Source organism: Bidens hawaiensis, unplaced genomic scaffold (assembly GCF_021521415.1).
Source record: "Bidens hawaiensis isolate Kalapana, Puna unplaced genomic scaffold, B.hawaiensis_p1.1 tig00002306_1, whole genome shotgun sequence".
Taxonomy (NCBI): Eukaryota; Viridiplantae; Streptophyta; class Magnoliopsida; order Asterales; family Asteraceae; genus Bidens; species Bidens hawaiensis.
Genome location: NW_027491123.1, coordinates 2,899,445 through 2,921,473, shown reverse-complemented (window position 1 = coordinate 2,921,473; position 22,029 = coordinate 2,899,445). Strand labels below are relative to the sequence as shown.

Here is a 22,029-nt window from a genome sequence, read left to right as displayed (position 1 = left end):
CACCAAATTACTCCGATTTAGGTACACCTGAAAAGCAGTTTAAAACGGGTCAACTACTAGAGTTGATGGGTTTCACAAGTTTCAAGAAAACAGTAATGAGTATTCACAAGTCAACACTTGTAATCATGAAATAAGTATGTATTTATGTAAATGATGTAATTATGCTAAGCTACAGTGAAGTCTTGACTGTATGTGCTGCGTGCATCCATTTCCCACGCTCCATCAACCACTGTGGCCCCTTTCCGCCCACAACATGCCCTGGTAGCTATGTCTAACACTACATAGCCTGTTTGTATAAATATGGTCATGTGCAAACGGCGCTATCTGACACGGCAACCAGGCCGATTCCGTTTGGGTTTGTCAAACCAATAGTACTATTCACAAGCCACCGGCTCTAAGTTAATCACTGTGATCGTGGGGACTTTCGTGTGTTAGCACTTAGATAATTCACATCAATACATGTTTCAGGTATGTATATGTAATCAAACATGCTTTTCACCCCAAAAGTTCGTAAAACTATTTAAAGAGTGGGGTTATGAAACTCACGGTTTAGTAGATAATCAGTACTGTATCAGCTCGTGGTTTGTTCGGTCCGCTATCAGTAGTTCCTATAATCAATATTATAATAATATTAATATTTTAATATTATTATAATCTCAATACTAAAATGGGTTGTATAACTAATCTGGGTGTAGCTGGAACGCCTAGAAAGTGGCAATAGGCTTAGGTTGTGATGTTGTTCAATGTCTAATACTTAAAACTGAACTTGGCTCAGGATCCCGTTTTCCCAGCTGGGCCAAGTTGTTCGTTTACACGTTCAGAAAACAGTTATGGGAAAATAAGCTTGGGTAAATGTATTAGTTAATAACATGATTAAGTTATAAAGAAAGATCACATACTGGGGTCCCGGATTAGCCACGGGGCCTGTTTCCGTTTATTCAGTTTGATTTAAGAAGAAACGCTCACAATCCACCCGGATTGTCTAGGTTTCTCATAGAAAAGTTCGTTTTCACTTAATTAGTCCAAAAATATGATTTTTGATCACTCTTGGTGTTTTGATATTCCCGAAGGTTCGCTAGTCGCAAACTTGCCGGTTTCTATAAAAACTGAATTTGTTTAATATTCAAATTAGCATAATTAATTAACCGTTAATCATTAAATTATGAAAATTTAGCCACTTATCAATTAAAATATGTAGATTTTTATAAAAATATTTCTGGAATTATTTACTGATTTATTAATTTATAAAAATTCATTTTATCAGCTATATTTTGCCTGAAAATCGTCCGTTTACCCCAAACAATTTCCAAAAATTCCAAAAAAATTTCTGAATGCTCAAATCATGTCCCAAATAAACCTGTATCAATTTCAAAATGTAAAAAGTTCGTGCGATATTCTTTTCGGCCCAAATTCGGCTATAAAAATTCACACTAATGCATATAAACAAAACACCTTTAAATTTCTCCAAATGATCCCAAAATTCATATGTGATCAAAATACATCAAATCTGAGTTCCCAGAAAAATTTCAAAATTTTTGAAGTATTTTAGCTATTTTTCCCAAATAAACTTCCCAATTCGGTAATAAATTCGCCAAATATTCTCGGATGGTCGAAAAATTACCAAATTTGAACAAGGACTCATTGACATGATCCCTGATGTCCCTGAAAATTTTCAAGGCCTAAAAATATGCACATCACAACCTTAACCTAAATAGCCCGTAAGCGAGTGTTTCGGCATTACCTTAGCGGGTTTGGCTCGTTTCCGACTTTTTAATCAAGTTTTCTGGTTCTTGTGCTTCTAAGAAAGCTAGGTACAAGTCCTATATCACAAATCAATCAATTTTTTATCAACATAACAGCCCTTAACTTAGGGTTTCGGCTAGTGCACAAAAACGAACTTTTGAACCGTAAAAACGCCATTTCAACCCTTTCATCCGTGTTTATGGCCAAAAAAACTATCAAAACAGGTTCCTTACTATGTGTATGATCAAAACATGTTTATGGACAATTTTTAGGATTTTTACACGGTTAGGAATGATTTTTAGTAATCAAGACATGTTTTTATGGTATTAAACGAATTTAAACAAGCCGAAAATCGATTATTTAAGACCTCTTTACCTTGTTTCTTGCTGGTTTTTGGCTGGAGCAGAACTGGTGTCCAGAGTTTTCAAGAAAATGATGTTGAAAATATCTTGGATCTAGTTTATATATGAAGGAACTAACAGGGGGGGCTGCTGTTTGCGATCGGGATTCACATGGGCCCCACCTTGGGCCCATTTTGGCCCAAGTTTCTGATTTCTCAAGCCCAAATACAAAAAGCCCGGTCCAAATTTAGTTCGGGTTCGGTTTTTGGCGCGAAAAACTTATCGGATGCGTTAAACAGCGCGAAAACAAGTGTTTTTCGGCTAGTTTTGTGTAAAATTATAAAAACATACTATATGTTTGTAAAAATCAAAAATATTTTCACGAATCGCTTAAAACATTTCAAACAAGTGTTTGGTAAGTCTTTTTCGGCTTAACGGATGATACAATGCTTGGTTTGTAACTATCTTTCACGTTTAAATCTATAGCGGGTAGTTAAACGAGCATGTTTTCGTTTAACTTGTTTGCTATCAAACTAAGACCATATTTCTAATATTTTAGCTTGTATAGATCGTATATCACTTATAGATGGCCCCCGAGATATCTGGACATAACTCGACCCGTTCGGTTAATCGTTCGTTTGTTACGCAAAAGGCGTTTATTTGCTTAATCGGTAAATACGTACTGAGATGTACCTTGTTTTGGTTCAAATGTCACAATTTTTTCGATTTCGACCAAATCGGTTCAGTTTCGATTTATGTTTCGTTTTCTTCGACTTTCGGTTTCAGTTCATTTCTCGGGGGGTTTTTTTTTTAAGAACGAGGACAACGGAGGAAACGTTTTGGTATTTTTACATTTTTCGTTTTTGATTTATATTGAGTTATGATTTTTTTATTAATTTTTTTAAATATTTTTTGGAGGGGTTTTTATTGTGTTAATAAAAACCCCTCCAAAAAAATTCAAAAAAATTATTAAAAAACTCATAACTTAAAATATAAATCAAAAATGAAAAATGTAAAAAACCAAAAAGTTTTCGCCTTTGCCCTCGTTCTTGAAAAAATAAAAAAAACACCGATCCAAAACCCGTTCCGACCCGAACCCATTCTGGCCCGAACCTTTTGACCCTAACCCGTTCCGACCCAAACTAAAACAACCCTTTCTTTAGTCGACCCATTCCGACCCATGACTCATTTCGACCCAACCCAACCTATTTGCCAACCTTAGTCACCCCATACGAAAAAGCTAGACAATTCTCTATTTGTTGAGCGTTAAAAAAAAAAAAGTCTTAGACTCTAGACCTGAGTTAAAACTCTTGTTAATTTGATCCATTATGAATGTGCCACGTGTCCATGTGTTTGCTAAAGAGAGCTGAAATGGTCAGCCCCAAAAATATTCTGTAATTAAGGAGAAAGTGGATGAATCTTTTCTTTAGGAATTTTGAATTGGTCAGCAACCACTTTCTTGCATTTTCACTCCATTTACTTGCTCAATATATCGCTTTCATTACTTCATGGGTGTAAGTTGAAACTTCTTCTAATAGTGTTAAAAGTTGCAAATAAGTACCTTATTTTATGCATTCATCTCTTTTAACACATCCAAAATCATTAAATCGTTTCAAATATTACTAAATGACCTCGGATCCTATAGAAGTTGGCTTGCAAGACTCATTATATCGATTGATTGATAGAAGTTGATTTCGCATCACAAGATTAACTTGAAATTTACAATATATTAGAGGTGGACAACAAAACCGGTTCCTGGAACCGGTTCGGTGGAACCGAACCGGAACCGAACCGGTTCCTACCCGTTTTTCGTAGGAACCGGTTCGGTTCCGTTTCAACCCGACGATCCGGGACCGGTTTGACATTTTTGGAGGTGGACCGGGTAGGAACCGGAACCGAACCGGAACCGGTTCGACCGGAACCGGTTCTAGCCGTTGGAGTAGTTCTAGCCGTTGGGAAACGGTTTTATGGCCGTTTTTTGACCGTTGGGGTCAAAAATGGCCGTTTTTTTGGCTCCCCAAACACCCCACTACTAGTATAAATAGGTATTTGGTGTAATGGGTTCATCGCAACACTCAAAACGCAAACCCGAACGCAAAAAAATACAAAAAAAACGCTATTACAACGTTCTGAGTTCTCTAATATCTTGTTTTCTCTTCTTCTATATTCATGTTTGTTGTTATGGCTGCCTCCCAATCATCGGTTGGTCAAGGTTCCACCGCCGGACCAAGTTTCGTTCGTATTGTACCTCATAATCGTAATCAAGAGATTTGGTGCAATTGGGATTTGGTTGAATTGAGTGACCATTCATTGAAGGCTCGGTGCAAGTTTTGTGGGATTTATTTAAACCCACTTTCGAATTCAAATTTGAAGAAACACATCGAAAGACCGTATTGCAGGGCGTTGAAACAGAACGTCGAGTCGCAACAAACGCAAATGGATAGTGAAGGCGGAATATTTACATACCAAATTGATCGAGTTCAAGATCGTATGGCGAAGTTTGTGATTCAAGAAGCTTTGCCGTTTAGCCACTTCGACAACCCTCGCTTAACCGCCATGATTCGAGATACGCTTCAACCACAATACACTCACGTAAGTCGTCATACTCTTAAACGTTATTGTTTAAAATTGTGGAAGAAGGCCAAAGAGGTACTAATTGCATATTTTGAAAATATAAATACGGGAATAAACTTAACTAGTGATGTTTGGTCGGCTCCACATGGTCTACCCGAATCTTATCTTTGTGTCACCGCTCATTGGGTAGACCCGTCATCGTGGGAAATGATGAAACGCACCATTGCTTTCGAACTCTTTGAGTATCCACATACGGGAGATAATTTGTTTGAAATTTTAGATTATGTTATAAAAACTTATAAACTAGAAAATAAAATATTTTCAATTGCATTTGATAACGCGTCGAATAATACATCGGCGGTTGATAAATTAAAATTAAAATATACGCCGATTTGCAATGGTGTATTTTTTCACTCAAGGTGTGTTGCACATATCATTAATTTAATCGTGCAAGACGGACTTGCTTCGGATGAGGTTACATCGGTTATAAACGATTTTAGAGTAATGCTACATGAAGTTTTTAAGAAAAGTAAAAAAAGACAAATGGATTATAGAAAATTTTGTAAAGATACGGGAATAAAAGCTTTGGGAGCTAATTGGGATGTACCTCATCGATGGAATTCCACTTGCATAATGTTTCAAAGTGCTTTGAAACAAAGAGAAACTTTACAAATGTTTCATTCTAGTCTTGCCGAGAATGATTTGGCAATCCCCTTTTCAAATGAGAAATGGGAAATTATCAATGACTTATCGACTTTTCTTGAAGTTTTTAAAACATCAACTACGAAACTATCGGGAACGTATTATCCGACAAGTCCCTTGGTTCTTTCGGAGTTATTTTTAATCGTTAACAATCTTAAAGAATTTGAAAATAAAAGTCCAATGTTTTCAAACATCATATTACCAATGAAGTTTAAATTAAAAAAATACTTTCTTGAATTGCCACCGATTTTTACTTGCGCCGCCGCTTTAAACCCAATGTTAAATGTTACGGGGGTTGAATGTGTGATAGACGAAATTTTTTCAGCCTTAGATATGCATGAAGTTGACCCAAACTTTTCAACAGAGGCACAAAATGATTTTAACTTGAATTTTAAATTTATGTATGACTTTTATATAAATAAATATGGGTCAAACATACACATGCCTACGCCGGGGGGGTCTTCATCAAGTTCAAGTGCTACTAGAGTACGAGACCCCATGATTAGCCTTTTGAACACCGTTCGCAACGTAACGGCTAAAAAACAAAGGGGTAACACCCCTTCAAGCGAACTAGGAAGGTATAGTGCATATGATTTCTCTACCGGTTTATCCGAAGAGGAATATGGCACTTTTGATGTTTTGGCTTGGTGGAAGGTAAAGGAAACCGAGTTTCCGATTCTTGCCACCATGGCCCGTGATTTACTAACCGCCCAAGCTTCTACGGTAGCTTCGGAATCTGCTTTTTCTCTTAGTGGCAGGGTAATATCGGTGAGAAGAACAAGACTGAATTCGGAGTCGGTGGAGATGTGCATTTGCTTGAAGGATCACTTGGACTCAATCGATCGTGTTCAACACGTAACCACTCTGGAAGACGAAACACCACTTGATGTTCGAGTGCACGACGAACAAGAAGGCGTTTCTACAAGTAATTCTGATGAATAAGTCGCCACTCAATAATTACGACGAACAAGAAGGCTTTTCTAGAAATAATATGTCACAACTTTATATTTATAAGTTTAATATTTTGTTAGTTTGTTTTTGAATATTTTAAAACATGTAACCTTTTTTTTTGAACTTCTTAAAGTAAATAAAATGAATTTTATGTTAATTGTTTTTTTTATTTAACATGTTATACAAATACGAATCGTATAACACCGCTCTTGATTATAATTCAGCATTTGACTTGCGTAAGCCAAAAGACTATAATACATAGCAAACTCAACAAATGTAACACGATACAGATTTAAGTTCACCATTACACGATACACGATACAGACTAATCAATTCAAACACGCTGACACTCATAGCATTAAGTTCAATATGTTGTTTACCATTGCTCTGTGGGTGAACAACAAAAGCAGCATGAGCCTCTTCAGAAATCAGAAGAACACAAATCATCACCTACACAAGCAGCGGAAACGAAAAACGAAAAAAAAAATAATATTTTACACTGTAACCGGTTGGAACCGGTTACAGTGTAAGAACCGGTTTAGGAACCGGTCAGAACCGGTTCCACCGGTTCCGGGTCCGAGGGTTGGGGAACCGGTTCGGTTCCCTAACCGGTTCGACCATGGAACCGGTTTAAACAGTGATGTTGACTAATGAACCGGTTCCGGTTCCTTTGACCAACCCGATTTGATCACCTATACAATATATGACTCTTTGAGTAACTTTTTAACACTGTACAATATGTTTACAAGATCTGTCGATATTTCTATAACTCTTGTTTTTTCTTCTATTTTTCAAGACTATAAACCAGTCTAAATGTGTCAAACTTGTTTTCCAATCTCCTCAATCACGAGCCAACTTTTAAAGCATTCAAGGATGTTCTGTAAGATTTGAAAAGATTCGTTTAAAACAAATAAGAAGCATGTGGGACCGGGTTATTTATACAAACTATACCTACTAGAATCTAACTAACATAACCACTTTCAAAATACATAAAATCCCCTAAAAAAGTTGATGAAATTTTGGAATTCACGTGAGTCATGACCATGAGACCATCTAGAAACCCTCCCCCCCCCCCCCCCCCCCGGCGAAGCCCCGAGTCACAGGCCAAGACCAAACCCACCACCAAGAGTCAAGGCTTGGTCTAAACTTTGGTACACTTATAAGTATCATTGCACACAGGGTGTAGACAGTAGAAGAATAAAAGTCGTGGGTGTTGATACAAAGTTGTTAAACTAGAGTGGGTTGATATGTAAATTAATAAGATTTGAATTGGTCAGCCGCAAAAGAGAAGAAAATAAACACTTCACACGGTTTCTTCAGTCAACCTTCAACATCACTCTCAGCTTTAAATCCTTAAAAACCACCTCATTCATTCCTCAACTTCTCAAACACACCCACCTTCCCAACTCATGAACACACACCGTTGACTTTTTCAAACTCATTTGTACACTCCGCATCTTCAATTGCACACACCCAAATATGGACACTAGTGCTTGTATTATCAGTGAGATAACACAAGGGATACAATTAGCCAAGCAGCTCAAGTCCATATTAAGTTCAGATTCTTTTCCTGAAACTAAACAGGTTTTGATACAAGAAATCATATCATCATATGACAAAGCTTTGATGATGGTCAACTGGTGTCACACCGGTGGTCAAACACCGCCAGTTACTCCACCGCTGGCACCGGCATTGCTCAGCCAGCCCGAGTCATCGGTTTCCATTGACGAGAGCCCGCGAAGTGGAGATTTTAATCAAACATTTGATAATCAGCATGAACAGAAACCTGTTTCTAAGAAAAGGTATCTTTGAATTACAATCTATCTTTTTTAAGTTAGCGCGTGCACGTTGCATGTTTTAATGATGCAAACGTCTAATCTTTTTTATTATTTGGTGTCATAGGAAGGCGATAACGACATGGAAAAATCAAATTAGAATCTCAACGGACACCGGGTTGGAGGGAAACACCGATGATGGTTATAGTTGGAGAAAGTACGGACAAAAAGACATTTTGGGTGCTAAATTTCCAAGGTAAAAACAAAAGACGTGACCTTTTTTTTCCTTTTCGAAACTCCATGCAAAAGTCGGACTCACTTGGGCCCCACTTCATCTTTCTATAAGAACAGAGTCCACTTGTTAGTGGAGCCCGCTCTATACGGTGTATCTACCTCGAGATAACGAGCGTGGGGCCCATTTATAAAGATACTATCGCTTTAGGTATTTCTTTCTAATATTAGAAAGAGTAAGATGTTTTGATGGATTGCGGGGCTGACTTTTGTGTAGGGCCTACAGTCGATACGTGTAATATATGATTCAATTATCTTGTGAACTCATATATTGATAATAAATTTTACTTAATTTTGCAGAAGCTATTATAGATGCACGTATCGATATATCCATCACTGCATGGCAAGAAAACAGGTGCAGAGAGCAGACGAGGACCCGATGGTGTTTGAGATCACATACCGAGGGCAGCACACATGCAACCCCTCCGCTCCACCATCAGTTGCACCGCCACAGTCACCTGAAAAACACGAGACCGGACATAACAACCACCAACTACCGCCACCACCAAAATCTGGAGACATGCTCTCAAACCTCAGACAAAATCTCAGAGTGTGTACCTCAGATTCAGATGCAATGGTCCCACACTCATTTTCCTTCCCTTCAGCCGCAGAAAATTACCAACAATTTGATTATTTAAACGAACTCGATTACAGTATTTTGCCTTCTTTTATCTCACCTGCTACATCTGGGACAAACTACTTCACAGAACGCGGTGGTGATTTCCAGCATCATGATGACTCACATCTGTCGGGAATAACCACTGCGTCCGCCACAAATTCTCCACTGGCTTTCCCAACTGATTCACAAGATTTTAGCCAAAATTTCCCATTTAACTCTGGATTTTTCATCTGATCCATGAGAATAATGTAGTCATTAAAGAAAATAGGAATAAGTTTTGCTAGTTGCAGATAGGGACGCTTACTAGCATCGACAAATCATGTTTGTACAATCAAAAGTGTAACATTTAATAGCCACGTGTAATCAAGAAATTATTTAGAATGTCATTCTTTTTGTGTTGAGATGTTATTTCAATTGCTTTTAGGCAATAAAAAATGACCTTGAATAATGTAATTAAGTTGACGTTAACATTTAAAAGATTCACATATTATCGTGAACAGAACCATGGAAAAAACATTAGCATATGGTAATACAATAAAGATCTCTACTGTGCATTACACCAAGAGCTAGACATTTTGGTAAGAAAAAGAAACATAAATAAACATAATAGGCGCACAAGATTAGCCATAAATAAGTGTAACAATGCAGAATTACAAAATTATGGTCACCTGAACTTGCCAGTTGTTCAGCTCCAGTGAATCTAAGATCTCATACACTTTTACATGGCCATTTGAATAGGCAATTGTCTGCAAATTAATTAGTAAATTGCAGAAACAAGGCTTCCACCGCCAACCTAAAATTTGAGTTATTATTGTTAGATAGAAAACCTAGAGTAATATTATAACATAGTATAGGGATTGTATTATGAATATTTTATTTCCCTGTAATACAGAACAACAGGCCATAACAATCGGTGAACGCTGCATTTTCTTTTGCCTCAGTAAGCAATTTAATCTTTAATTATCAAATTAATAGCATTTCACCTAGTTAATCAGGTTATAAATACAGTCAACAAGCTTGAATTGTCTAGAACTTGGGCTTAGAATATAAAAATCAACTACTATATACGCTTAATCTAAACGAGTTGAACAAGCAAGCTTACTGCTTACCTTGGCTCGAGATTAACTCGCTTACAAATCGAGTCAGCTCAAGTCGGCTTGTTTACTAACAAGCTAAATTTGAGCGAGCTACGAGTTATGAGGTTTTTAGCAGCCCTACACACTTCGTTTGATTATATATCTTGTTAGGAGCATAATTATAAGCCTAATTATAGTGAAGTGAAGGGAAAGATGAAATCAAACATATTAATCACACAAATATCATTTCTATTATCCAAAATCATGAACCAAATCCTTACAATCATGTAAGTTTGTACACTAGTCAAGCTAAGAATTACCTGCTAGATTACAAATTAAGATCTTTTGACTTGTGAAGTTAACTTTAAGAAGGCTATGAATCAGATTCAAACGCTAGTTTAAAGGGCTGGTCCAATGGAATGAAAAATGGATTACATGAGACGACCCACATAACTGGCTCGGGGATATTGTTTTTGTAATTGTGGCCACTGCACAAACAACTGATCAGCCATGTGTAATTTGTAAAGAAGCAAGCCACTCAATGACAGTCTTTTGACTCTTGCTATACTCTCCACATAGAATATATATGACCATCTGATTCCCAAAACCTGAATTTACACACTGTTAATACAAACACAAAATACAGCATTTGAAAAGCTGAAGTATACTAACCTTGAAAATAAACGCGATTGCACATATAGGAATACAAGTACCGGGACCGTTGCATAGAATCGAAATAAAGACAATGAAATATCATAAAACTTTACAAAGATAATACAAGGGAGGAAGAAACAACATCAGTTGTAATGAAGTTAACATTTAGCAAAGATTGCAAGTACCACATGAGGTCTGATTTTGACCATGAGCCATAAAGCATGACCTAAAGCAAGCAATGTTGTCCCAACTGAGGTAATATATGATTGACCCACTTCACGACTTCTATAAATCTGCATAAATTGAGTGCTGTCTGTGCCCTGCAAATCAAGTAAAAGTTAAACTTATATGCACATAAAGTCACTAAATTGTAGACAAATTGATGCATCATAGAGACAATATTAACAGTAAGTATCATATACTGTTTGTTATCGATGTACCTTATCATCTAAGATGCCCTCAAAAACACGTGCCTTTTGAAGACTCATGTTATCGGTTGCTGCAGCAATATAATATCTTGGAGCAAACCAATCTTTTTGCGTAACAGACAACAAATTTATCATCTCTGCTGTGTGTCCCCCTGGATAAAACGGAACACAGTTTGACTTTCAGGGTAAACCATTGACTTCCCAAATAAAATTTGACCAGAATAAGGTTATGAACCGTGACATCATCATCACCTAGACTGTAATCATATGAACTTTGAGTTTAAAATCAAGTCAAACAGTAGTTTGCACACCTGAACCCAAAACTACGAGGGTCCTCAAATGCTTCCGAGAGGTGTTACGGGTCGGTTTGCTACTCTGAGATATAACATATACAACCCGGAGCACGAGTAGTGTGGTAGTGATAACCAGAAAGATTGAGACAAACTCTACCATTTCCAACCAGCTACTATAATTAGGTGTTTATATGCAGAGTGTGTAACCTGCTTCACATTGGTAAATCAACCCATATATGAAAAACAATAAACAAAACTGTAGATAGAAGTTTAAATATTAAATAATGCCGAAACATATCACAGCAAAAAGCAGTAACTTGCCTCAGTGAGGCATTTCATCAAACACCTAACATGCATCTCAAATTGTGACTTGAAATCTTTACAAAACCAACAAAATGAACTCCAAAAGTCAATGAATTATATAAAGGTGGTGTTGTATGTTAGAATGGCAATTACAGGCATACACTAGATAAAGCTTGCAATTTGACAGCTGATCATGGAAGACCCAACCAAGATTACACAAAATTAACAAAGCCCTAATGCATTTCATCCATAATAACAGTAACATATAACTCAAATGCTTAATAATATGCTTGCGCCAATCAATTTTGCTATCAAAAGAAGCTTAGTGAACATAAACCAAATCTTACTTCAATTTTGTGAAATCGTAGATTGAACCAATAGTTGATTTTCGGTTTAATAGATTTCAATCCTTAAGTTATCATCTTCGTATAAATGAATTTTGTGATTCAATAATTACAATTCACGCTTCAATTTTGGTTAATAATATATTGAGATAATTTCCTTTGTTTTTTATTTAACAGCAAATGAACCAAACGTTCGTTTGTTTAATAACCAAACGAACATGAGCATGAATGCGGGGAAGTTCGCTTGTTTAATAAATGAACGAACATGAGCATGAACAGAGGCTGTGTTTGTTCATTTGTGTTCGTAAACGTTCGGTAATGTGTTCATGTATGCTCGTTTGCGTTCGTCTGATTATGTTGGTTATTTAAAGGTTTGTTTTATATTTTTATAATTTTTTTTATTTGTAATAACCAACCTAACATTTAAATTTTATCATTTTATAGTTTATGTTTAGTTCATTTTGTTAATGGTTTGTTTTATAAAGTCCTGCTTTAATTAACAATAAATCTAACTTGTGCTTAAAACCGTCAATTGGGGAATGCTTATGTTTATTATTATTAATTTATTATCGCAAGTGCTTAACTTTATATTTAATTATGCTTATTATATCCAATGTTTTGGATAAAGAATGTTGTTTTCTTTCCTTATGTACTACATGTTTGTTGTGTTTATGAACCGTTCGAGAACAAGTTCAATTCCTTAACCAATGAACATGAACAAGATATTACGTTCAGCTAACTTTTATTAACCGTTCATGAACAAATTTAATGCTAAACAAACAAACATGAACAAGGCTTCATTTGATTCGTTTACAACCCTACATGGGTAGATTCATACCCTAGTGAACATGCCCCTATTCAATCAAAATTTAAAATAACTTATAACTTTATTAGTTTTATGATAGTTTATATTTACCGATTTTTGTTAGCTTTGTTGGTGATAATTTGCTACTGCTTTGTCCTTACTCCTTACATTTGAATGAATACACTCTGTACCAACAGAAGCATCGAAAACCAATCCTTTAACAAATAATAATGTGCAACATTTGAGAAGAAAACATCTAGAAATAATATAAAATTTTTAGCAATGAATACATGCGTTTGCGATTGGTACATTCATATCAGGTTAAACATGAAGCATTGCCTATGTTGCGGATTCAATAATTGCTTGTTCATGCCAATTTCCGTTAAGATTTGACTGCCACAATCTCACCCTCCCATCAGTTCCAGAAGTTGCTAGTGTCATTCCACTCATATCCCACTCCATCTGCCACACCTACTCAACGAATATAAAAAATGTGTAGCCATCCATCAAATTGTGCACATTGTCAAGTATTATACATAAAAAATGCTAAAGAAGATGTACCTCGTTGCCATTGCATGGAAACACACCGACTTTCTCAACTGAAAGTCTTCCATTAGAGTCGGGGTTCGATGCCATTTGCCATATTGAAATCCCATTCGACGTTGCAACAGATATCAACTCATATGGCCTGAAGTTGTTACATAATTAAGTTAATTACTTAATTTTAAAAGCAGCCTGTGTGTGTGTATAGTGCTTGGATTAAATAAAAACAACACAAGAAGCAAACAAATATATAGAGCAATTATGCTAACGCTATAGTAATTATTATTATGCTACTTCATTTTGTTATTTTACCTTCCAATGTTTGGGGCCCACGCCAAAGCATTTACATGATCATCTTTGTCAGTCAACTCTGCTAGTTCTGCAACTGGAAGCCATCTTTGATGATCTTGATCAAATTCCCATACCTGATAGAACATAATCAATTAGAGACATAATTGATCATCATGTTTTAGCATAGAGTATAGCATAAACATCATTAGTCCCGATTACACACTAAAATGATGCAAAGTGGCATACCTTGGGAGAATTTAACTGTGAAGCGTCTGAGTTATAACCCAACACGAAACTAGCAGGGCGGCTTTCACTTCTTTGTGGATTCCAAGAAATTGATGCCGATGAACATGAAGCCTTTCCAAATTTAGTTAATGGATCCGCAACATTCTGAAATTCAGCCTAGAAGCCAAAGAAAAAAGATAATAATATTTTTGTAAGAGCAAGAAACATGAGAGAAATCTAAACAAATAAACAAACATAAAAACGTAGCATTACAAAATTTTGGGCACCTGAAGTTGCCAGTTCTTCGGTTCCATCGGATCTAAGATTTCATACACTTTTACAAGGCCATTTGAATAAGCAATCGTCTGCGAATGAACACATAAACATATAATAAGGTAAACCATTTAGAAGATCATTTAACAACAAACTAAATCAAGTAAATCAAATCCTGAATCACCAGTTTCAAACTCGAGATGGAGTTCCCAAATTGACCATCTCGAACCTGTTCCAGAGGTCCCCCAAAGCTTGAGCATTGCTTCCACTGAACAGGCTCGCTGTCTAATTCAGATAACATTACTACTTGAGTATTAATTAAAAATTAGGCAGATGAATGGGTACACATAATTGTAACTCAGCATAATCTCTATACTTTTTAAGTTTTAAGCATACCTTGTGATATTTCTTCCCAAATTGACAAACTTCCATCGGCACCTATGCTATCACCATACTCTGGAGGAGAACCCAGACCACTTTCGTAACGCTTCCATTGTTAACCTAAAATTAAATTAGGATGAGCATTCTTTTCCAAAATCACTGTAGCAGCATATGAAGAAAAGCAATTAGAGTGAAAATGAAAAACCTTGAAATTGAAAGTGGAGGTACACCTATTGGACCATCCGTGAAATCATGTGTGCTGAGCTAAACAAGGTCCTACCAGGGTAACTGTTTGAGGAAAGAAGAAAAAAGAGAAGTCACCACCACAATGAAGCATTGCACCGCCGTGAAGTCATCAACATTTTCTTTGGCTCTACTGAATCTTATTTTTTATTTTGGACACTCTGTTCTACTAGTAGTTTGATACTGTAGCTCCGTCATCTTCATCATTCTCGGTCTCCGTCCATCGCCCGTTGAATACCTAACCGAAATCCAGATCAACAAAACCTTAAATGAATTTGTCAGTCCTGTCTTCGGTTCTAGTTTTCATACAATTTCGGTTCCCGGGTTGGGGTCGAGTTAATCCCAGGTCAGTCCGGTTACTTGCATTTGCACAACCCTAGCAACGTCCTTAAAGGTTTAAAACTAACTAAAATGTTTGGGTCTTTTTTTTTTGTATGTGTATATCGTATATGCAGTGATAATTGACATGTAATCTTTCTTAGCTTGTGACCCATCAATAAGTTACTAATTATAACATAACTCTATTTTTAAAATTTCATAATACATAACTCCTATTTAAGATGGAGACCCTATAAAACTTGAGACCTATAGCCATGGCCTCATTTAGCTTACCCACGAGACCTAAAGCAATGTTTCGCTTTAGACCTAAAGCGAAAATATGTTACTAACGACATTGTTGCATGGTCTAGCACTAATGTCGAATTTAAGCTTTCCCGCTGTTAAGATAGATCTTTGTTTTTATTTGGGACATGGTTTTGTCTAGTTGACTTACGGTTCAACGTTTTACTACCACATGTCAGCTTGCTGGCGGCCCCATCAAAGGGTTGTTCTTCACTCAGCTTACTTATCTCCTATCTAAGTTGTAAATCGATATCATAGTCTATCTTAAGGTTACATGCTAGTGATAATTTCTATTTATTTATAACTAGGTTAGGTACTCGTGTTAAATAAATGTATTTAAATAATAGCATAATGTGAAATATAAAAAATATGTTCGATATATATAAAGATATAATATATGGTATAATAAATTACACAATGCACAATATGAAAATAAAAAGTTGAAAATTCGTAAATCTTTAAATATTTCTTTGTATATAATATTTGTAATTTTATCTGCAACTTTATCATTCATATTAAACTTAGCAGTTTCACTTTGTTTTTGCTTTCAATTCCAGATAATGAAACACATATATGACCATGTGTTAAAACAGCTTTTCTTAAAAAAAAAACAAGGCATCTAAAGCTATTGGCCTTAGCTTTTATTAATCTTTATTACAAAATAAACATATAGTGAAAATTTTCTTCTTTAAAAATTTGAAGTTAATTATTTTATCTAACTCGACGTGAAAATTCATTTTTTATAAAAGTTTCGTATTAATAACTAATACAATATATTTATATAAAAAATAATATATTTATGTTGGTATTAAATTTTTTAAACCAAGAAATAACTATTAAAATAAAAAATAACTGATTAAAAAGAAAAAAAAGAATAAAATATAAAACTATTAATAAGAAAAAGAAATATATATATATTTAATATGAGAGAGGGGTGTGAAAATTTTGTATGAATCGCTCATGGCATTAAGATATCCATGTAGAGCACGAGTTAGAATAATTAATTTATTTAAATAATAACATAATTTGAAATACAAAAAAATATTTCAAAAGATATAAAGATATAATATACGGTAGAATAAATTACACATTACACAATATGAAAATGAAAAGTTGTTGAAAATTCATAAATCTTTAAATATTTTTTTGTATATAATATTTATAATTTTAACCTCCATATTAAAATTAGCAGTTCCACTCTGTTTTTGCTTTCAACTTTAGAGAATGAAACACATAACGTACCATACGTTAAAACAGGTTGTCTAAAAAACTAACCAAACATCTATAGTGATTGGCCTTAGCGTTTATTAATCTTCATTGAAAAACAAACATATAATGAAAATTTCCTTCTTTGAAATTTGAAATTTATTAATTTATCTAAACCAACGTGAAAAATCGTTACTTATAAAAGCTTAATAAATATAATATATTTATATAAAACTAAATAATATATTTATGTTGTTATTAAATTTTTTTAAATAAAAAATAATATTTAAAAGAGAAAATAATAGATTAAAAAGAAAAAAAAGTTAAATATAAAACTATTAATAAGAAATAGAAATGTATTTAATAAGATAGAGATGTGGGGAAACTTTGTAAGAAACGATGTTGTGTGATGCCATATGACATTGAGAAATACTTATTTACTAGGTTAGATCCCGTATTCCCGTGTTACATATGGACGGAAAATATATAAAACTTTATATATATGTGTGTGTGTGTGTGCGCGCGCGCACGCGTATTATATGCATTTTAATGAATTGTAAACATCAGATAATAATAATAATAATATTATTATTATTATTATTATTATTATTATTATGTATCACATTGCTAATTTAATTAAAAGAATCCAATATGCAAAGATAAATAAAGAAAAATAACAATTTAAAACATAATTCTATGCCACATATTTTTAAATTCTCACTCATACCATGAAACAAAAAATACATATTAATTAAAACTTCATCATCTACTGAAATCATATGTTGTAAACTATGAAGCGTAAACATGTATACATTGTAGCATAAGTTGTGCGTTATAAAAACTATATTCTTATTGAAGTTATAAAATATTTAAGTACACAATATAAAAAATGCTAAATATATGAATATAACAATGAGATATAATTATAATTTTTATTAAACTGCGCGTTTAATAAAGCAACAATATAATCCAAATCAGACTTAAACCATCATTTCAATCCAACATCCGTACATCCGGTTCAAGCATTCATAAATAATTTCTCAAAATTAAAAAAATAAAATAAAATAACAAAGTCTCAAATTTAAATAATAGCAATGAAAACAATTAATTTTCTTTAATACTCGATGTATTTAATAAGACATAGACACGAAAAAATTTTGTAAGAAGCTATGTTGTGTGATACCATATGACATTAAGAAATATTTATTTATTTTATAGCATAGATTGAATGTCTCGTTATTACAAAACACTTGGTGTTCATATATTTGTTTCCATTATATGATGTAAATATATGTTTACAGATTAGAGAGAAAATATAGAACACAAAATCAACATCTTGCAGTTTGTACTTCCCAAGGAGCCAGATTAAAAATGATACCATCTATTATTTAGCACTACCTTACAAGTATATATTTCTCCGACTTAAAAAATAATTACATACTTTCTCTCTCTTAAACACACACATATATATAGGAGAGGGATATTTTAAGAATCATGTTGAGTTGTAAGAACTTAAGAACTCAATTCTTGGCCACACATTTAATTAAATGGATTGGAATATGTGGTTGAGATTAAATCTGGTAAAAAAGTCAAAGTATGAGAGAGAATAAAGATGTAAGTGGTTATAATAACTTTTACGTCCGTTACACATGTGTAAAAAGTCAACTCAGTGCGTAAAAAATTCTGTAATTTTTTTACATGTATGTAACTTACATATATTACGCATGTGTAAAAAAATTCAAAAAAAAAATCATTACACTGAGTTCTTTCGAGTTCTTAAAACTCAAAGGGGTTCTTATTTGAAATCTCCCCATATATATATATATATATATATATTACATATTTACCTATATTATACCCTTAATTTAAGATTAAAATAAAAAACATACCCTTAATTTAATTTAAGATTAAAATAAAAAACATAGAAAGTGGCAACCATAGAGTCCTTCACAGTTCACACCGGTCCTCTTCTACACCACAGTCTACAAATTGAGTTTGAAATTAGATGTGTTCCACCACGGTCCACAAATTGAAATTAGATATAAACATAGTAAGAGTATTCTCATCTCACCCAGTATCTCCAAACCAAAAATTATACTAAAACTCACTACATTTTCTCTCTCCATTCCAATTAAATAATACTTTTTATATCTTTTATCATTACATTTTCTCTTTCCTTCACTCACAACCATTTTCAAAATATATTAAAAAATTATATGGGATGAACAGTAGCTTTTCAAATATACAGAAAAATCACTACTTTATTTCAATTAAATAATACTTTTTGTACCTTTTATCATTACATTTTCTTTTTTCTTCACTCACAACCATTTTCAAAATATATTAAAAAATTATATGGGATGAACAGTAGCTTTTCAAATATACAGAAAAATCACTACTTTTTCTAAAATATAAAAACTCTTCACTCACAACACTCTGAATCACTCTCTAAATTATAAAAACACCCCTCACATAAAATGAGGGGTTGGATGAGAATGCTCTAAGTAGCAGCCCCACCTTCACACCGGTCCTCTTCTCCGACCAAGTTCTGATCTCTCTCTCCCTTACTCTAGCCGAACCACCCCACAGAGTCCACCACCATCTCGTCTTACCGGCTTGCTCTACCCTGTGTGCGGTGACACCGCCACCACCATGTTTTTTCAGATCTAAAGCGACATGTTTAGATATAAACGTGGTTGATTGTGTTTACCCATTTGATAGCTTTGGGTTGGGTGGGGAATCAGCGCCGCCAAAGGTGTTTGATGGAGGGAGACAGTGGAAGAGGAGAGGGCGTTGTGGCAGGAGGTGGAATTAGGGTTGAAAGAGATCTGAGATATGAAGAAAGAGAGAGTGCTGTTGGGGTGGGGGTTTGTTACAATGATGTAGTGGCCGGAAACTCGTCGGATAATCGAGTTTGCAACAAATAGGTTGTAGACTTGTAGAAGATGACGTGGGTTTAAACTCTTCTATCTATTAAAAAGTAACTTTGTTTTTTTTTGTTTATTCATTTAATTTATTTGTTAGGATATTTTAAATAAGGGGTAAATGGATAATTTGATTAAAAAAGGGGAAATATGTAATTAATTTTGATGGTCGGAGAAATATGTAATTAAGTTGTTTAGTAAGGGAAAATATGTAAAAATATCAAAACGTTATGCCCCAGAATCAACCGCAGTTTGACATATCAAGGATTATTATGATCACCCAGGACCATAGTTGTCAATAACGCTTGTAGCGGGCGCTATAGCGAATAGCGTCGCGAGGCAGCAATACGCCGCTACAAGGTACATAGCAGCCACATATCGATCGAATAGCGACCTCCGATGGTGAATTCCGGCGCCGGCGCTGTGATTGTTGCTGGAAAACTACCGGAAACCAGGAAGATGAAAGAAAGGCTGCGTAAAGAAGGAGCGGCTGCTTAATGTTTACCCATTTTAGGTTTAAATATGTAGGGATGTTAATATTTACCCATTATATCTTTCATATGTTTACCCCCTAAAACTTATAAATTTTTACATAAAAGAAGTAAAATTAGTTTGTTTACCTTAACATTTAACCCCCTCTATCCTAGTTTACATTTAGTCCTTAAACTTATAAATTTATGCATAAAAGTTATAAAATGAATATTATATATATAAAAATTATAAAATTAACCTTATCGCTAAACACGAAATAGTGGGCGCTATTTACCGCTATTTGCTACATAGCATATAGGTGGCCCGTCGCTATTTACCGCTATTCGTTATTGACAACTATGCCGAGGACACATTTGTTTAAGAAGAATATATTGTGATCTTTGTGACCGCTCTAAAGCAAGAGTTGAGAATGATTATTATCTATCATCATCAAACTAGAGTTGTGATCAACAATTAGGTGTAAATGTTGAGTAGACTCTATACCAGCTACTAAAAAGAGGTTGAGAATAATTATTATCAATTTGATACTTTGCATCCGGTTGTTAATTTTAACAAAATTTGCAAGTTTGGGCCAATGATGGCTTGCACAACCGACCATGCCTATCGTATGAAATTTCTTGGTTGCAAAAATAACATATTCAATCATTTCAAATTGCTCTGCCTTTGTTGTGGTTGGTATGATTATTGTTTAGTTGTCGATTTCAAAATAAATGGATCAACGTGTGGAAAGTACGTACCCTAAAGTTTTCACGTGGATACAAACCTTTGAGTCGTTTGCTAAAATAACTTTCATTAATAATATCTCAAAGTTTTCACCCATTATTTTTATACAAATTATATTTTGATATAATAAATGTCACTGATTAATCATCACCCGTTGTAACCAACAAATACCACCCGAACACGTGGGCACTTATAATCGTCTTGTTGTAGACTTTACATGAACGTTAGAAAATAATTGAACTTCAACTTGTTAAAGTCATATCTAGGCTAGACAACATCTTAGTAAATTAATTTTACAAACCATGAAGACATGAAATCAAGCTTATAAACCCATAGATAATTTATAAATCCTTTCCGATGAAATTTCAACGAAGAATTACTAACGATTTCTATCTTTAATCCTAACAAATAAACGACTTGTAGTGTGATCATCTGTTTTCAGACAGAAAATCATGCATAATCAACACAATTTTTGCAACCAAAAATGAAGCAAATAGCATTGATCCTATATATGCATTAATAACAATCCCAAAGATATCTTAATCTTTTGAAAGGCGTTAATACATGCCGTTATATCATGCCAACATATAATACTTGAAACAAAAACAAAAGTAATAGAACATGTTTGCAAAATATATAAAACTGACATGTCACACACATGATATACCAAGAGAAGTAGTCATAAGCTGATCCGACCCTGTCCGGGTAATCAAAGACTTTATCTCCGGTGCAAGCTCGTTAAACTCCGGCAATGTCTCGGGCACTTCCGGGATGGTATATAGTGCACTAGAAGTATCATAGACATAGAAAAATCTTTCTGCTGAGGTGGTGTTGTGGTTGTGTTTAGGCCGGAATATTGACCGGAGGATCTTGTGGAGTGACCGAGAGATTCTTGAGTGTTTCTTGGTGGTGTGTGGTGGTTGAGTGCGGTAAGGCATTATTGACATGGTTGTACGTGATGGAAATGAAGAAGTTGAGTTGGTGTTGTAAAGGTTTAAGGTCAAGTTAATGAGTCACATAAGTCATAACTCGTAAGTCATAAAGACAACAACCCTTCACGTTTCATCTCTTCTTTTCTCTTTTTCATTTCTTGTCAACTTTACACATACGTGTGTAGTGTATATATATAATGCAATAGATACAAATCAATAAAGCAAGGTGTCACATGTGTGTAAACATATTATGAGGGTTTATAAGTTATAACATTA

The 22,029-nt window shown here is 34.4% G+C and overlaps 2 protein-coding genes and 1 pseudogene across 3 annotated transcripts; 1 reads left to right on the top strand and 2 right to left on the bottom strand.

Moving 5' to 3' along the window:
• The first annotated feature begins 7,535 nt into the window (after positions 1-7,535).
• LOC143616183 (putative WRKY transcription factor 53) lies at positions 7,536-9,267 on the top strand. Its single transcript, XM_077089090.1, has 3 exons — positions 7,536-8,113; positions 8,214-8,342; positions 8,678-9,267. Exons 1-3 carry the CDS (start codon positions 7,791-7,793, stop codon positions 9,228-9,230), a joined length of 1,005 nt encoding a protein of 334 aa, XP_076945205.1. The 5' UTR covers positions 7,536-7,790; the 3' UTR covers positions 9,231-9,267.
• A 1,217-nt stretch (positions 9,268-10,484) lies between these two features.
• Positions 10,485-11,948, bottom strand: LOC143616174 (uncharacterized). The gene is made up of 6 exons (XM_077089088.1): positions 11,912-11,948; positions 11,466-11,654; positions 11,167-11,306; positions 10,913-11,046; positions 10,745-10,805; positions 10,485-10,680 (listed from the first exon to the last, which is right to left on the bottom strand). Exons 2-6 carry the CDS (start codon positions 11,605-11,607, stop codon positions 10,504-10,506), a joined length of 654 nt encoding a protein of 217 aa, XP_076945203.1. The 5' UTR covers positions 11,608-11,654; positions 11,912-11,948; the 3' UTR covers positions 10,485-10,503.
• A 1,188-nt stretch (positions 11,949-13,136) lies between these two features.
• LOC143615262 (protein SEH1-like) lies at positions 13,137-21,768 on the bottom strand (annotated as a pseudogene). Its single transcript, XR_013150441.1, has 8 exons — positions 21,478-21,768; positions 14,628-14,732; positions 14,416-14,516; positions 14,246-14,323; positions 13,980-14,135; positions 13,755-13,867; positions 13,461-13,587; positions 13,137-13,370 (listed from the first exon to the last, which is right to left on the bottom strand). The product of XR_013150441.1 is annotated as a protein SEH1-like (transcript).
• Positions 21,769-22,029: the final 261 nt, after the last annotated feature.

Coding starts and splice junctions, on each gene's coding strand:
- LOC143616174 (XM_077089088.1), bottom strand. CDS start 11,607: ATGGTAGAGTTTGTCTCAATCTTTCTGGTTATCACTACCACACTACTC. Junction 11,307..11,465: donor CCTCGTAGTTTTGGGTTCAG/GTGTGCAAACTA, acceptor CGTTTTATCCAG/GGGGACACACAGCAGAGATG. Junction 11,047..11,166: donor AGGGCATCTTAGATGATAAG/GTACATCGATAA, acceptor CTTGATTTGCAG/GGCACAGACAGCACTCAATT.
- LOC143616183 (XM_077089090.1), top strand. CDS start 7,791: ATGGACACTAGTGCTTGTATTATCAGTGAGATAACACAAGGGATACAA. Junction 8,114..8,213: donor AAACCTGTTTCTAAGAAAAG/GTATCTTTGAAT, acceptor TTGGTGTCATAG/GAAGGCGATAACGACATGGA. Junction 8,343..8,677: donor TTGGGTGCTAAATTTCCAAG/GTAAAAACAAAA, acceptor TTAATTTTGCAG/AAGCTATTATAGATGCACGT.